The 17,320-nt window shown below is 42.6% G+C and overlaps 1 protein-coding gene across 1 annotated transcript in view; it reads left to right on the top strand.

Annotated features, from left to right (window-relative positions):
* LOC105809514 (zinc finger protein 160-like) overlaps nt 1-3,809 on the top strand; it is a 46,659-nt gene extending 42,850 nt beyond the window's left edge. Inside the window, exon 8 of the mRNA XM_012643336.1 lies at nt 2,545-3,809. Within this exon, the coding sequence (XP_012498790.1) occupies nt 2,545-3,809 (1,265 nt within the window). The remainder of the gene's footprint in view (nt 1-2,544) is intronic.
* Nucleotides 3,810-17,320: the final 13,511 nt, after the last annotated feature.

Genomic DNA, 17,320 nt, shown 5'->3' with positions numbered 1-17,320 from the left:
ACATGACCCCTCACCCCTACACTGCTCTCACTGAGTAAGGCAAGGCCTTACTCGTCCACTGGACAGTTGTTGGGACACTGCCTAAATCAAGTGTGTGATACTATAACTCAGAACACTTCCATGAGGATGGGTTAGTAACACTATTAATAACACAGTTTAGCTCTTACATCTCTCTTGAAGTATTTCTTTTTATACTGCTTCCATCTGCTGTGACCGGTTGTTTTCTGTACAGCCTGGACAGAATATATTGTCTGCTTAAGAATATATTGTCTCACGCTACAAGACCAGGATGAAGTCTGGTTTCTCTCATTTACTTTATGTGCAAATTGAGGTTAAATATATGAACACTGTGGGGCCTCATGTGCTTATTTGAGAGTTAATGTTAATTTGCCTCGAGGTTTTAATTTTATTTATTTATTTTTGTTTGAAAATATCATAAAACAGCAAACATCTTTACAATAAGTTAGTGCTATTAGATGGCTTAAAATACTGCAAGTTTGGGGCCAGGTACAGTAGCTGAGGCTTGTAATTCCAGTAATTTGGGAGGCAGAGGGGTGAGGACTGCATGGGGTAAGGAGTTGAAGACCAGCCTGAGCAAAATAGTGGGATCCCATCTTCAAAAAATAGAAAAATTAGCCAGTTACGGTGGTGTATGCCTGTAGTCCGAGCTACTTAGGAGGCTGAGGCAGGAGGATTGCTTCAGCCCTGGAGTTAAAGGTTGCAGTGAGCCATGATGATGCCACTGCTCTCTAAACTTGGCAACAAGGTGAGACCCTGTCTCAAAAAAAAAAAAAAATTGCCACTTTTATAATAAAGTCTCTAAAGTTCCATTGTTTAATAAGATTAATCAGCCTTTGGTGACATGTATGATGACATGGTCCCTTTCTCGTTTTAGTCCAGTCATTTTTCCCATCAGAAATACCATAAGCTGGGAGTCGTAAAACACAGAAAGTTATTTCTCTCCGATCTGGAAGCTAGGAAGTCCAAGATCAAGGTGCCAGCTGAATTGATTCCTGGCAAGAGCCCTCTTCCTGGTTTAACCCAGTCATCTCCTTGCTGTGTCCCGATACGGTGGAAAGACCGAGAGGAAACAAACTTTCTCATGTCTCTTCTTATGAGAGCACTAGTCCTATTCATGAATAGTCTACCCGAATGACCTAATTATCTCTCAAGGGCCCCACCTGCAATAACATTCCACTGGAGCATAGGACCTCTGCAGCTGAATTTTGGCCGATACAAACATTCAGGCCATAGAGCCTGCATCATATTTTGAAATTTTTTTTATTATTTTTCAATTTGTGCCATATAGTGTTTTCTCTGGATGTCAGTTAATTTTCCAAGTAAAAATGCTATTATTAATATATATATTTTGCAGGCTAATAAACTAGATAATCAAAAGGCACTGTAGCTATAGGAAATTGCTCCATTGACTTCTGTAACTGCAAGTGTGAAATCACAGTTGCGATTTCTCAGTTGGTTACTCAGTTCTTATGCTTTATAATGCTATGTATTTTCCTTACCTCATACATCAAAAGTCAGTGATCTTAACATCTGTTCCAGTTCTTATATTGTATGGTGGTTCTTACATAGAGGATTTGGCTTTCTTCTTAAGAGGATTCTTTAAAATTCTTAGACTATAACTTTGCATAATGAGCTTAATAACTATTTGCTTGTTTGTTTTATTATGGATGACTGCAGTATCTTGTTAATTACTTTACTTTTAAGAGAGGAGGTGTTGGTCTGTATTCCAGGCTGGAATGCAGTGGCGCAATAATGGCTCACCGAAGTCCCAAACTCCTGGACTCAAGTGATCCTCCAGCCTCAGATGTTCGAGTACCTGGGATTACAGGCATGAGCCACTGTGCCCAGCTTAATTAGTTTTTATTATGATTTACACATGATGATTTTTCAGCATGTGTTGTGCAATATAACTGAAATGCACCACTTGTTAATGTCACAAAATTCCTGTTCTATGTGGGTGTAGATAATTTTATGACAGATATTTAGAAAAATATTGCATTTGTTAATATTGTTTTATTAATCTTTTCTTATTTTCTCATTGCTATTATGTTATAATTCAGAATTACCCCTTATTTAGATTATCCTAGTTTGTCGTGGATTATTTACTAATACAGTATATCATATGGTCTTTTAGCATTTATTTGTGCACAGTAAATATCCTGTAAGTATGTGTAATATATTTTTCTCTTCCTTTATGAGACAGCGGCATGTTTGTGAAAATTGTGTACTTTAGAGTCATAGTCGGAAAAATATTATTCATTTCAGACTTACGTATATTTGTGCAATGTGAATGTTTGGTCATGATGTTAGAAAGTAGTGTTCCCTGTAATTAATTTGAATTACATGTAATGACTCCTTTCTTTCTTAAAGAATTCTGTTCCTTTCGTGTTCTTAAATGTTGATGATCATGGCTAGGAAGTTTAACATAGGTATTACTTTTGTGTAATATTACACATTTCAATATTAAATATTTATGTACTATCTGTAGTTAATAGGAGACCTATGGATCTTTATATCTTGTAGATATCTCTCCTAAATGTGTGATCAAGGAATTATCCCCAACAGGGGAAAGTGCCACAGGGGAAGTATTTCACACGGTGATGTTGGAAAGACATGAAAGCCATCCCATTGCAGATTTTTGCTTCAGGGAAATTCAGAAAAATGTCCGTGATTTTGAGTTTCAGTGGAGAGATAATGAACAAAATTACAACATGGTGCCTTTGACAGGAAAAGAAAATGTTAGTGGTAGTAAAGACCACTGTGATACAAGGGATGCTGGAAACAAGCCTATTAAAAATCAGCTTGAATTGAACTTTCAGTCACATCCACCTGCACTGCACATATTTCAAGCTAATGGGAAAGTTTGTCATCAAATTGAGAAGTCTGTCAACAGTGGTTCCACAGGTTCAACACCCCGAAGAATTTCTTCTAAGCTCAATTTCCGTATTTCTAATCAATATGGGAATGATTTCATCTATTCTTCATTACTCGCGGAAAAACAGAAAGGACACCTTAAAGAAAAATGTTACAAATGTAATGAGTGTGGCAAATCTTTCTTTTATGTCACACACCTTAGTATACATCAGACAGTCCATTCTGGGGAGAAACAGCATAAATGTCATGTGTGTGGCAAGGCCTTTAATCAGAAATCCAACTTGGCAAGTCACTGTAGAATTCACACTGGAGAGAAACCGTATAAATGTATGGAATGTGACAGAGTTTTCAGTCGTAATTCACACCTTCAGCGACACTGGAGAATTCATACTGGAGAGAAACCTTACAAATGTCACGAATGTGGCAAAGTCTTCAGTCAAGAAACAAACCTTGCAAGTCATCAGAGAATTCACAGTGGAGAGAAACCATACAAGTGTAATGAATGTGGCAAAGTCTTCAGTCAACCCACACTGCTTGCAAATCATCAGGGAATTCATACTGGAGAGAAACCATGTAAGTGTAATGAATGTGGCAAAGTGTTCAGTAGAACTTCCACCCTTGCAGTTCATCAGAGAATTCATACCGGAGAGAAACCTTACAAATGCAATAAATGTGTCAAGGTCTTCCGTCACAGCTCACACCTTACCAATCATGGCAGAATTCATACTGGAGAGAAACCTTACAAATGCAATTACTGTGGCAAGGTCTTCACTCAAACTTCACACCTCGCATTACATCACAGAATTCATACCAGAGAAAAACCATACAAGTGTAATGAGTGTGGCAAAGCCTTTAGCCTGCATTCACACCTCACTAGACATCAGAAAATCCATATTAGAGAGCGACCTTACTAATGTAATGAGTGTGGCAAAGTCTTCAGTCACAGTTCACTCCTTGTGCAACATCAGGGAATTCATTTTTGAGACACTTCTTACAAATCCAGTAAGTACAGCAAACTCTTCAATGTGAGTTCAAGCATTGACATTAGAGCGTTTGCACTAAAGAGGAATTATATAAATGATATTTGTCATGAATATTTATCCTGGTTTTGTAACTCATTAAACACCAAAATAAACATCTTTGGTGAAACCACACAATTGTAAAGTGCCTTCTGAGGCTATTATCCCTGTATCAAAACTGTAGAACATCAGAGGATTTATATGAGGAATAATTCCATCTCTATCTACAAAAATACCTTTTGAGATTACACACTGCAGAACAATTATAAGTCAAAATATGTTAAAACCTATGATACAATATATCAAAGTTAGCAGGACTTTTGGAAATAGCCAGTGTTCTTTAGGTTATACATTAATTATTTGAGGTTTATTCAAAAGAGTACGTTCCTATTTATGACAGTTCTAACATGAACTTTGAAATCTGTTACTGTTACGCATCCTTACACGCCTTTCATGGTCGTCTCTGGACAAGAATCAGTAAAGTGAAAGAACCTCCCTCATTAGGTGAGGATCATTTCCATACAATTTTTTTGAAGAAGAATTACTCTGCCCTTTCAAATTAACTATTGTCTGCATCAGCATGTGGGAAGTGCTGAGAATAATGTAAAACCGTGCTGTCACTCATCATGCTCATTGCGTTCAGGGTGCCTTTCTCCTGACAGGAGGGCACTTTGGGTTAAGTGAACGAAATGCTTTATCAACTGGCCATGAAATAGAACAAGCCAAGGCCTTAGGATGCAGGGTCTTTATGAGAGGCGATTAATAGGTTATTAGAGATGGATTATGTGGTAGAAATAATGCGGAGGAAATGGTGGCTACATTTTCCGTTGAATGATAATTGCTACTTCGCCAAAAATTAAGGGAAAAAAAATTCTGGGGAAAGCAGAGTAGGCTTCCCAAGCTAGCCCAAAAATGGATTGAGAGAACCACAAGAGGTGACTGGCTCAGGTTGCTATGGTTGTTCCAAGGTGCAGTTAGTTTGGTGGTACCCACATGTGCTTTGAACTTCCAGCTGGTGCCATAGGAGGGAGCACTGAGCCATTATTATCAGCTTGTCCAGATGGATGTAACAGGAACAGGGCGTGTAGAAGTGTAAAGGGTGTTAGTAGTCAAACATGAGAAATGTAGTCTGAATCTTTACTGCACCACAGAATGTTAATTCTTGGAAACTCCTGCCTTTTGGGTTTTAAAGGACCCCAGTTTTCTTTATGGGATTAACTACATTCATTTTCCTGGTGCACACATAGGTCACATTAGACCGTATGATTGTTGCAAATGTTTCTGAAATAATATTTAGTTGGCTAAGATATTTTTATGCTACTTCAGTGAAAATTAATGTGTGGAAAGGTCTATTGTAAAATACGATTGAGCAACTTTTCTAGAAGGGTATTTTCTCAAAGGCAATGGAAATAATCATTTTCAGTTTATTGTATTGAAAAATATATCCTATGGTTCATGTTCAACTATGGTAAAATGACCTTTTGTTTTTGTATATAATTTTTACTTAGTTTCTTATTCCTTCCATTTATTCTAATCCAGCTTATTTGTCTAATACCTGTCTTTGCTGTGTACATTGCTTCTCAACAGAAGCATTGGCATTCACCATCCAAGTCTTATCGATGGCACAGTTCCAAGAGCTCATGTTCCCCCATACAGTGTTGTTCTTGAAGCCCCTGCACAAAAGACTAGCACTAGTCTAGTCCTTGTTTTTGTCATCATGATGGGTCAGCCATGTAATTAAAGGAGTGTGTTGTGTCAAAGAAGCAGCCCACTAAGGTTTTGTTAGTTGTGGTTGTAACATTTTGCCACAGAATCAGCAAAGTTAAAACAGGTACCTCCAGCTCCCTCCCATAGGGTGGGCACCAAATGTATACTCTGTAAGCCAGATTTTGGGTTCTATGGTTCTGCTCACCTCGAGTCAGGGTTAAAAGAACACCCAGGTAGGGGGTGCATGCTGTCTTCTGTTCCCATAGAGGTCTACTAGCTGCTGGGTCTCCTTTTTCATTAGTGGGTGTCATCAGGACCAACTATTTTTGCTTGACTGCATCTGGGACATTTCTTTGGCTTCCTACCCACGTGTTCCTGCTATTCAGCTTGGAACCATTCACTGTTATTCCCCACGTCCCAGAGGTCTTTATCAGCACCCAGTCTGAGCTAATACATTGTGACAGGGTGGGTTATAGCATTTTTATCTGTAGCAAGCTCCGAATTAAGAAAGTATTGTCATTTTTTCGCACCTATCATGCAATACTTCTTTGTTAGACAACGCACTGGGGCTTGGCCAGCTTAGGTGGCAGGCTAGTAGACATGCCTCACAGTTACGGCTCAAATTGTCAGCTGTGAGTACAACCCTTCAGGTTGCAGTGATGCTCTATGCCACAGGCAGCCAAAATATCAGTGCCTGTGATGCTCTAAGTGATAGGGACCATGGTTACTGGCATTAAACATGGCCCAAAGGCCCCACCCACAATCACATAAGCACCGTAAACACGTAAGCACTATGGGACACCAAATTTATCCCCAAACATCCTAATGTCATCACTTTTTTTCCCCCTTTTCCTCTTTTATCTTGAGAGGAGCATAGGGCCACTAGCCTCTAATGGAAACACACAGACCTTGGACCTATTCCTGACCACCTGACTCAGTCTGATACATTGGGTCTGCAATGTGCCTTTCTTAAACAAACCCAGCAGCTGGGCAGCATAAGACTTCCCTGGCTTATCTTCCTATCTTTGCTCTAGATCGTGAGTCTCCCTCTCTGTGGAGGCCTGCATTGATCATGTTGGTTTCCTCTCAGATGCCTCAGGGACCATCTGAATATCTCTTTTCACTTCCCTCTCAGGTGCCTCTTGGTCTGTCTGGGTACCCACTTCCTGAGCTCCCTGCCCTGGAATGAGTGAGCACATGAGCACCGACAGTCAGGTGATTGTGTGCCTCACTCGCGTCTCCACATTCATTTCTCTCTGCCTCAATCCATGTAGCCAGCTCATTCACCTCCACAGGTGTGTGCATGTGACTCGTATCCCTGTACCTTCCAGGCCAGCCTTACTGCCATCAGACAGTTAACGGGGGTGTTACCCCTTCGACTTTGCCAGGGAGCAGTGGTTCTGTCAGACCTGACCCTGCTCATTATGCTATTTTGTGAAGCAGTTTCACTGAGCGCTGGGATTGGCTTGTCTGATGCGGGTGAGCCAGAGCACTCACACGAGTTACATGGAGCAGGTTTATTACTTACACATACAGGCAGCAAGGGACAACAGAAGACTAGCATTCATTGGGAACCAGTCCTCAAGGTTCACAAAAGCCACTTGGGGCAGATGGGGTCTCATCTTCACGTTCTCCACTTGCCCGGTGGTGGAGGGATCCTGCAGTGCCGTCTGCTCTGAGTTTTATACACAGCTACCGCTGAGACAAGGCATTGAAGGATATACCCTGTTTCAAAAAGGGACCGGAACAGGGTCCCAGCCGTTCTAGCAGTCCCTTCCTCTCTTTTCTTAGGGTGTTGCATTCCCAGACCCCTTATACATTTATTCTCGAAGATTACAAGGAGGAAAGTGAGAAGAACTCAGTCAGTCCAAGGTCTTTCTCCACTGTGTAATCTTGAGACCCTGGTCGAAAATCAGTTGACTGTATATATGGGTTTATGTATGGACTGTTTCTTCTGTTCCATCCATCTACCTGTCTGTCTTTATGCCAGGACCATAATGTTTTCATTACTAGAATTCTGTAACATTTTAAAATGAGAAAGTGTGATGCCCTCAGATTTGTACTTCTTTCTAAAATTATTTGGGCTATTAAGAGTCTTTTGTTGGTTCCATGTGGATATTAGGGTGTTTTTTTGTTTCTTTTAAAAAAGTTACAGGAGTTTTTAAGGAGATTGCATCGAATTTATAAATCCCATTAAGTATTATGGAAATTAAACAATATTAATTTTTCTAATCAATAAATGTAGGATGTATTTCTATTTATATATGTGTACTTAATTTCTTCCATTAATGTTGCATAGTTTTCAGTGTGCAAATTTGTCACCTCATTCATTAAATTTCTTCCTAAGTATTTTATTTTTTTAGGTGCTGTGGAAAATGGAAGTGTTGTCTTAAATTCCTTTTAAAATGGTTTTTTTTAATACAGGGAAATGCAGCTAATTTTTGGTGCTGATTTTGTATTCCGCAAATTTACTCATTTTGTTAGGTCTAACAGTATTTTGGCTGCATTTTTTTTTTCTTTTTAGGGTTTTCTACATATAAGGTCATAGCATCTACAAACATATAATTTTATTTTCCGATTTGGATGCATTTTATGTCTTATCTAATTGCTCTGTCTAGAACTTCCAGGATTTATATAGCAGAAGTGGTAAAAGTCAGCATTCTGGCAGCATATATATCGTTAAAAGAGTGCATCACATTGATTAGTTTAAGTATATTGAAAAATCCTTGCATCTCAGGGATAAATAGTAATAGAATATGTATAATCCTTTTAATGTGCTCCCCTTGAATTTGGTTTGCTGGTATGAAGGGTCTACAAAAAATTCATGGAAAAGGCATATTATGAAAAAATTATGCACAAATTTCAAAATTATTTTGCACCAAAATCAACTTGTATTGACTTTTTATAACGTGTTTGAATGGAATCTGGTTTGAGGCACTAAGAAAGATTAGACATCCGTTCGAAAAGAGGCCCTATAAAAGCAACATGAATTCTGCTAAAATTGAAGAAAGAACAAACATCAAATTATGGTGACTCGTGGGTGAAAGAATGGTAAAATAATTTATGTTTTGTGAAAAGTTTATGAGGACAGTGCCCCGAAGAAATCAGTAGTTTACAAATGGGTAACTCGCTTTGAGAAGGGATGAGATGATGTTGTACAGGAAGCCCACACAGTGGCAGACCATCCACATCAATTCGCAAGGAAAAACTTTATCTTGTTTATGCCCTAATTGAAGAGGACCCATGACTAACAGCGGAAACAACAGCACCGTAGACATCTCATCGGGTTCAGTTTACACAATTCTGACTGAAAAATTAAAGTTGAAGAAACTTTCCACTTGATGATTGCCAAAACCATTGTTCCCAAGTCACCTACCAATAAGAGCACAGCTTTCAACAGAAATTTTAAACAAGTAAGACAAAGATCCTGAATTATTTTATCCAAGAATTGGAACAGGAGCTGAAACATGGCTTTACTGGTCTGATCTTGAAGACAAAGCACAATCAAAGCAATGGAGAGCTGGATATCGTCCTATCAAAGGAAAAGCAGACTTCATAAGCAATGGGTATGGCAACAGTTTTTTGGATGCTCAAGGCATTTTACTTATTGACTTTCTAGAGGACCGAAGAACCGTAACATCTGCTTATTCATTAAGAAAATTGTTTTCTTTCTCCACTACTTTTGTGGAGAGGAATTTTGGATCAGGAGATTTTTTTAATTTTTAATTTTATTTTCCCAATATTTTTGAAAGGAAATGAATGTCCTTTCTCAGATAATTCCCTTAATTTTATCAGTTTGTGAGTTACTAGTTTGTGTGTGTGTTTACTAGTTTAGATACACTAACTCCTAATAGGTCCTCAAGGAGGGATTACATGAAGACTTTTCAGCAGGTTCGTGGACACAAAGACTTTTAAAAGAATATCTATTTCATCCACATCTGTATTCTATATACCAAATCTATACTGTGAATTCACCTACAGCTGTCTTTCCCAAGTCACAGAAAACAACAGAATTTTCTTTGTGTTTATAAAGAAAAATTTATTCTCATCAGCTTATTTCTCTGATAGAGGAAAAACTTAGCCTCTTCCATATCTTCGGCAGGGCTCAGCTGGTACAGAGGGGATGTCAGGACAACTTAGATTAGTTTTTGACTGTTGATGTTACATTTTAATTACTGTGTGTATTGTCTAATTATGACCAAAGAATTCACCCAGCTGTGTGCACACATTTTTCCCATGATAAGCAGGAAAATTGAAAAGAGAAAAATATTTTTCTTAATGTAACTCTAGGTTTTGCTCAATTCAACAGTTAGCAGACCCCTGACTTTGGAGATTCACAGCCACATCTTTTTGTTGCTGTCGTTGTTGTTTTCTTAGTTTTCTCTCATCCGTCAACTTGAACAGTCACATCTTTTTTTTTGTTTTTTTGAGATAGTCTGGCTCTGTCTCCCAGGCTAGAGTGCCATGGTGTCAGCCTAGCTCACAGCAACCTCAAACTCCTGGACTCAAGTCTCCCCAGTAGCTGGGACTACAGGTGGGCCCCACCACCCGCAGCTAATTTTTTTATTTTTAGTAGCGCAGTTAATTTTTGCTACTATTTAGTAGAGATGGGGTCTCACTCTTGCTGAGGCTGGTCTTGGACCCCTGACCTCAAGAAATCCTTCCACCTCAGCCTCTCAGAGTGCTAGGATTGCAGGGATGAGCCACCACGCCCGGGCCGCATCTTTTAACAATAAGTAATGTCTCCTGTATGTGACAGGAACAGACACACCACACAGCCACGTGAACACTCAGGGCCCTTCAGTGCCATTCAAAGACTGACATATGGGGCACGTTTGTTACTATTATTATTATTTTATGTTTTCCTCACGTTCCAATATAACATGTATTATTTTTTGAATTTTGCTTCATGTTATAATAGATGGTGATATGTTCAAGTTTACTCCACCCCTATATTCTTAGGAAATAACCAAGTGTAAAGAACAGCCACAACCCCCTTCCTCCCACTCACCTTTTTGTTTTTGTGGAAACAGCTCACCGCAAAGAACCACACTCCTCACAGCACTTCATTAAGTCTAATGATAGCTCCCTTTTTTCAACCAAAGTAAAATCCAGAGACAGACTCTCCAAATTCCCATCCTTCTTCTTATGAAGAATTGTTGAATTGTCTCCATCTATCAGTGAAAAATGCTGGTTAACTTGACTTAATCAAACCTCAGTTAGGCTTTCCTCCTCCTAGACCCCTGAACTTTGGACCGCCCTTGCTCATTGAAATGACCACCCTCTCCTCCTTGACAGCCCCTCCCAAGACCAGGTTTAGGACAAAACATTCCCTCTTGAGCTGTAGGTCGTGCCAGGTGCTTATCCTCTGCCCCATGCCTGGTGCTTTCTAGCCTGTTGCTTCCTCCATGTTAAAGAAAAGCTCTTTTCTGTGTGACTCTTGGATGTTTGGGGAGCTTATTTTTAGAGCATTCCCCCTATTGCAATAATCCTTTTCAATAAAATTTCTTCTAGACTGAATTTGAATTTCTCTTTTTACAGAGGTAAATATTTTCTTTGTTCCATCTGTGTTAGAATATGTATATTCTCTTCTTTTTGTGGCAGAAGCTATAATACATACTCAATAGGTGAAAGTAGTTCCTAGTAGTTTGGAAATGTTTTTTGAAACTTTAATAATTTGCTGAGGCCAGGCACAGTGGCTCACGCCTGTAATCCTAGCACTCTGGGAGGCTGAGGCCAGAGGATTGCTTGAATGCAGGAGTTTGAGTTTGCAGTGAGCTATGATTGTACCGCTGTACTCTAGCCTGGGAGACAGAGCATGACCATGTCTCCAAAACAAACAAACAACAAAGAAAATATGATGATGTAGGTCGAATTGGCATGCACCTGTAGTGCTAGCTACTTGTGGCGGCTAAGGTGGCAGGATTGCTCCTGGCCGTCATAGGGAGACCCTGTTTCTAAAACAAAACAAAACAAAATAATAATAATAATATAAAGAAATGCTGATATAACTTCTCATATTCATCCCTGTGCCGTGCCAGCACATTCGGCTCATTTTACGCTGCTAGTATTTTAATTATGGCAATTTTCATATCTAAACATCATACTTCAACTTATTACCACCTTAGGATGGAGGAAGCCTTCCCAACTAAGGATGTGAGAGAAAAAGTACTTATTGGTACATGTTCATTCAAAAACATTGCCATAAAATTATCGCTGGCAGACAGGAGGCTATTTAAAATTTGATAAGCTTTCTTAAGGGTTCTATAAAAGAGAATAATCTGTCTATTCCATACACTTAGAAATATTGCAGAATTCATTATTCTTTATGTCAGTATATCCGATGGTCTTCTGAAGATGATTTTACAGACTTTGTTTTGCACTCCTGCCAGAATATTGAAAAGGAGAAAACAAAAGACCTAAAATCTATTAGAATGTTTAAATAAATGTATGTTTTCTAATTACTTTCATAATGCACTTACATGCATTTAGAAGATGTTGATGTGAACATATTATGATGTCAACGAAGTTTACCTTACAGGTATTCGTCACCTCATCTCAAGAGTGTAAGAGAATAATAAGTGTAAGGAACACCTACGTAATTTCTACCTATGTTTAAGTTATTGCCTGTTTTAAAGGAACACTCGGTGACCTAACTTGTCACTGACCGTAGCCCTCCACGCCTGTGAGAGTCTCTGAAAGTGAGCTCAGACTTGACGCTCTCCCTCCGGAGTGAACGGGGAATAGAAATGGAAAGGATTTCTGTTCTGTTGTGTCGGGCATCAGCATGGAATGTCACTTTCGGCCCAGGCAGGGTTTTGCAATGCACATTTTAGTTGTCTGTCCTTCACAGAAAATGTAATTGCTAAAGTTAATTGTAATTGCAGGAACTTTCCTGGATTCAATCGCCAACCGACATTGACGCTCCCAGCCAGATTCCGGTTCCCAGACCGCTGAGTGGCTCCAGCCTCGCCGGTGGCTTTTGCCTCCCGAACGCGGAAATCGGGGCGCGACGGGAGCGAGGCGGCGGGCAGCGCAGGCCCCGCCCACCCCGCGCGGCCCGCCCCGCCCCGGCCTCTCCTGCGCGCGCAGGTTCCCGCAGCGCCGGAAGCCGATGGCGGGGAGAGCGGGCGACCCTGTGGCGGGTGAGTTTCCCTTTGTGCGCTCCGCAATGCCCCGCACGTCTCTACCTGGGATCCGGGGGACCATACGGACCTTGAAATCCCCACCCGCCTCCTTCCACCCCGAGTAAATTTAAACGTGCCAGCGAGAGTCGCGTCGCTTCCCTGTGAGTTAAAATCAACCTGAGGCTGGTCCTGTTCCCGATCTTTCTGCCTTGGGGCCATGGAGACACCACTTTTCGGACTGCTTCGCTGCTTAAAGCTATTAGATGACCCTTACGCTCGCTCCGCGCCACGTAAGGTCCTCACCTGAGAGGTGGATTCAGGCCCTTCGGGTCCCCAAGCCTCGCCCTGGCCGAGCCCTGGAGGGCAGCGCCGCAGCCCCGAGCCTGAGGAAGCCGCGTCCTCTCCCTGGTCCGGGGATTCTGCAGACCCCGCTGCTCTCCTAATCCACCCCGTTCCCTTTCCTCCTTGGGCCGGGCCCTTCTGCTCCCCAGGCCTCTTCGCAGTCACCCCTTCCTGGGATTCCGCGTTGGGGGAGGTGACCGGGGCTTCCCTTGTGACACCGAATGTTCTTTCATCCCAAATTCCTCCCCACTGGAAAATGTCCTCTTCTGGAGTTGAGTGTGTTATTCCTGTTCCTCCCGTGTGAATGTGTGGAGAAAGAGAGATGGAGAGCAAGAGAGAGGAAATAGAAAAGTGTAGAAAGAGAAATCAAGAAGTGAGGGGAACATAGGAACTCTGCAAAGTAGAGGATGTGGGAGGGATTTGCAAAGAGACAGGAAGAGCGAAAACAGAAGCCAGAAACTAGCAGGGGGACAAAAGTCCCTGAAGCAAATTTAGAGAAAACCTGGATCTCCTGAGCTGTGAAGGACACCAGACTAGGGCCATGGGCAGCAAAGGGGGAGGCACCTCAGACAGAGTGGGGGGAGAGGACCTATGATTTGGAGCCAGGGCAGACAGAGCAGCTTGGTGCTGGGACAAGAAGAGGGAGCACCTGGTGACAAGCAGAGCAGAGAGGGAACCATAGCTGGGGATGCCAGAGAGTGCGACAAGAGGGAGTCACAGGGGAGAGGAGAGGGGGAGCAGACATGGGGAAGAAAGGGACAGAAATACAGGAGATTGGGACAGTCAGAAGACTGGGGAGAAGGAACGACAAAGGGAAACAAGTTTCCAGAATAGAGCAGAACAGACCAAAGAGAAGCAATAGAGGGAAGAAGGAGAGAAGGAGCGGGAGAGAAGAGGGCAACAAAATGAGGAACAGAAGCCCAGGGGGAAGCACAGAGGAGAAAAGAAAAGCAAGAGCAGGAGAGAGGAGGTGAGACGGAGAGATACGGTGGGAGTGAGGGAGGGAGGACAGTAAAGAAGAAAGAGGGGACCCTGGCTCCAGCTGAGTCTTGAGATGACTGGGCACGATGATTAAGTTGTGATGCATCGTTTCCTCTGTGTGTAATCTAATCAGTTTAACATTTGTTGAAGATGCACAGATGAAGCTGAGGATTGCACAGCTGCTGTCTGCGATGCTGGTGCATTAAACCATTCTTGGCATCACAGGCTACCTCCCACTTACAGCCTGGATGCAGCGAAGGGCAGTGACTTGACTCATTCGCTTGTGGGTCACTGTCTTCCTTTTTCCCAAGATGGGATAGGGAGTGGGGCAGTGTGTAAGACAGGAAGAAAACCAAAGTGTTTTTCCTAATTCGCAAGCAATGCAGTAGTGAGCACTGAACACAGAATACTTCACCTCTGGTCAGCAGACTGTGGGGATTACTCCTCATCAGCATGCAGTTCTCCCTCAGACACCAACAGGGTGTTCTGCAAGATAACTCAGTTATCGCACTACCTGGAGACAGGATCAGATCCACAGATGTAGGGCTCGGTTGCACAAAACTGCCTCACATCGGATGCCAGTCCCAGGTCCCAAGTTGGGACGTGAACTTCTGGCTGAACGGCTATAAAATTGGGTATTTCATGACCCTTTGCTCACTTTTTATTAATTTGATAGAGCTGCTCACAAACTCTGGGAAACATTTTCCTTATGTTATAAAGGATATTACAAAGCATGTAGATGAACACCCAGAAGCAAGAGCTATTCTCACAAACTAATCAAAACGTAGGAGGGGGTTTGGAAACCATGACGTTTCTCTGCATCTGAAGGGAGGGGCAGTCTTTGGGACTCGGTCCTTAACCTGTAGGATGTGACCCTCTGTGCAGGTCGATAGTATCAAAATTGAGTTAAATTGTAGGGCAGCCAGGTGGGAGTGTCCCAGAGAACTGGCCAGTGTGGGAAAAACCACACACGTATTCGGGACTAGAGGTAAAATATTCTGTGTTGAGTATGACTAGTTTTTTTGTATGTCAAACATTAAAGGGAAGACATTTCCTCCCTCAGCGCAAACCTTAAAATCTTTTTTATGTCACCTGTCTTGAATTCTTACCTGGAATTCTTCATTTACCCCTTCCAGGCAAGCTTGCACATCCACCATTCCATTGATGATTTCTTTGTCGGACACAAGTGACCTCTGCATTTCTAAATCCACTTTTTAATTTCCTCTCCTCATCTGTCTTTTCCTGTCTGCAGCTTGTTGCACAGCTGATCATTCCTTCTTCTTTTTTGTTTGCTTTGGGACATCTCTCTAACCTTTAAAATTGCTTTGTTTTAGATTTTTCCTGTCACCTTGATCTCTTACCAGTTTCCTCTGCTGGTGTCTCCTGAGTTGCATTCTCTGAATGTGGGCGTGTCCCCTGATTTAGTGCTCGAAAGTCTTATCATGTTTGTCCACACCCACTGCCGTTCCATATCATGTCATGTCATGGTTTAAACCCCTCTGACATGTCTCCGGTTCCCTTGCAGCCCCCTCCCCTGAACTCTAGAATCCTGTGTTCAGTTGTGTCCTTAACTGAGTGCTGGGACGTCTAACATTATCTCCCCTTCATATATCCCAGAGGGACTTTCTCGGCTCTCCCGAATGCTTTCCCTGCAGTCCTCACATCTCAGATTAGGAGGACCCTGTACTTCCTGGAGCCTAGTGGAATTTCTTGTCATATATTTAAGATACATAGGATAATTCTTGTATGAAACAAAGAAAAAAACTACATGTTTACTTAAAACAGGTATGGAAATACACGGTTTTGAAACTTCTGTTGAGATGTGGGAGAAGTAGGTTTGCAGACCTGGGCCCTCTCTGCTCTGCTCACCCAGGACCTTTGTGGCCTCATCTCCTGCTTGTGTCCTCTTTGCTGGCTCTGCTGCCACCATGCCGGCCTCTTTCCTTTTCCAAGGTTGCTCCTGCCTCAGGGTCTTCTCGTGGGCTGTCGCTCTGCCTAGAACTCTCTGGCCCCTTGGCCGCATGTAACAAGCACCCTTCCTTCCCCAGGTCTTTGTTCTGATATCACCTTCTCAGAGAGGACTTCTGTTACCCCTGTCCCCCATTTAACATTCCAGCCACACCTTCACCCCCACCTGTGGTCCATGTTGGCTGCTCTGCATGTTTCTTCTTGGTCCTTCACCTTCCAGTGTCTGGACACTGGTGACAACAAGTCCCGAAGGGAAGAGCAGAGCCAGAAGTTGGGAGGGGTCCTGGCCTTGCCCCTCTGAGTGGAGCTCACCCCTGGCTTCACATTAGGGTGCTGAGGCATTTGGCAAATATTTATGTTGTCTCCTTACCAGAGATTCCACTTCACATAGTCAGAGTGGGCCCAGGCTTAATAATATTTAGAGTTGATGCCACTTTGTATTCGCAGTAGATTACCAGAGCCCTGTGTCCTCCATTTCTGAGGGCTGAGATCAGCCTGGGATCCACGGAGGGCCGAGGGGGCTGTGCTCTGCATCGGGTTTGGTCAAGGGTGGGTCTGTGCCCTGGAGGGGGGCTCAGCCCAGTCCAGCTCCCCGCTGCTGCAGCGTCAGTGTGGGCTTCACCAGGAGGGGAGCGAGTTCTGACGTAAGCGGTTATAGACTCACTAGTTGATCGTCCTCAATTAGTTTATTGTCCCTGTATCCCCCCTTGGAGTAATGGACAGGCGAGACCTTCTTTTTACATGGGACGTGTTTCCTCTTCATGGAATTGTGGCATGGAGAGCGGGTGTGTTGATTCTCAGCATTGAACAGCTTATTTTTGACCTTCAGGATTGACTTTTAAAGATTCATGTTGGGTGAGGAAGAATCCCAGATCAGGAGGAAGAGGAAAGAAAAGGAGTCAGGAATGGCTTTTACTCAGGTAAAGTAATATTCTTGGTGGATTGTTCTGTGTCTTTTTCCTTTCTCAAATGCGGGCATCGGAGTTGCTGGTCTTCTCTGACTCTGAACCGTTCTGACTGACATGTTTGCTCCCACTCACCCATGCCTTCCTTCAGTGCCTCTCATCTCCACTTTGATTCCGTGTCACCGTGACCTAGTGAAGAGGCTCCATTGGGCACAGTCCTGGGAGGGGCTTCACACCGAGACATAGGTTAGAGAGGGGGTGTGGCCCCTGTCGTGTCAGTGCTGTTGAGCAGCAGGGGACTGTTCAGGGGCTACATCTGGGTGTACTGTCAGGTCTCTGTAGAACAGGATGAGACAGGTGCACATGGTAGTCATGG

The sequence above is a fragment of the Propithecus coquereli genome, unplaced genomic scaffold (genome assembly GCF_000956105.1).
Source record: "Propithecus coquereli isolate 6110/MARCELLA unplaced genomic scaffold, Pcoq_1.0 Scaffold196, whole genome shotgun sequence".
Taxonomy (NCBI): Eukaryota; Metazoa; Chordata; class Mammalia; order Primates; family Indriidae; genus Propithecus; species Propithecus coquereli.
Note: the sequence above shows the minus strand (reverse complement) of the source record. Positions and strands in the feature narration are given on the sequence as shown.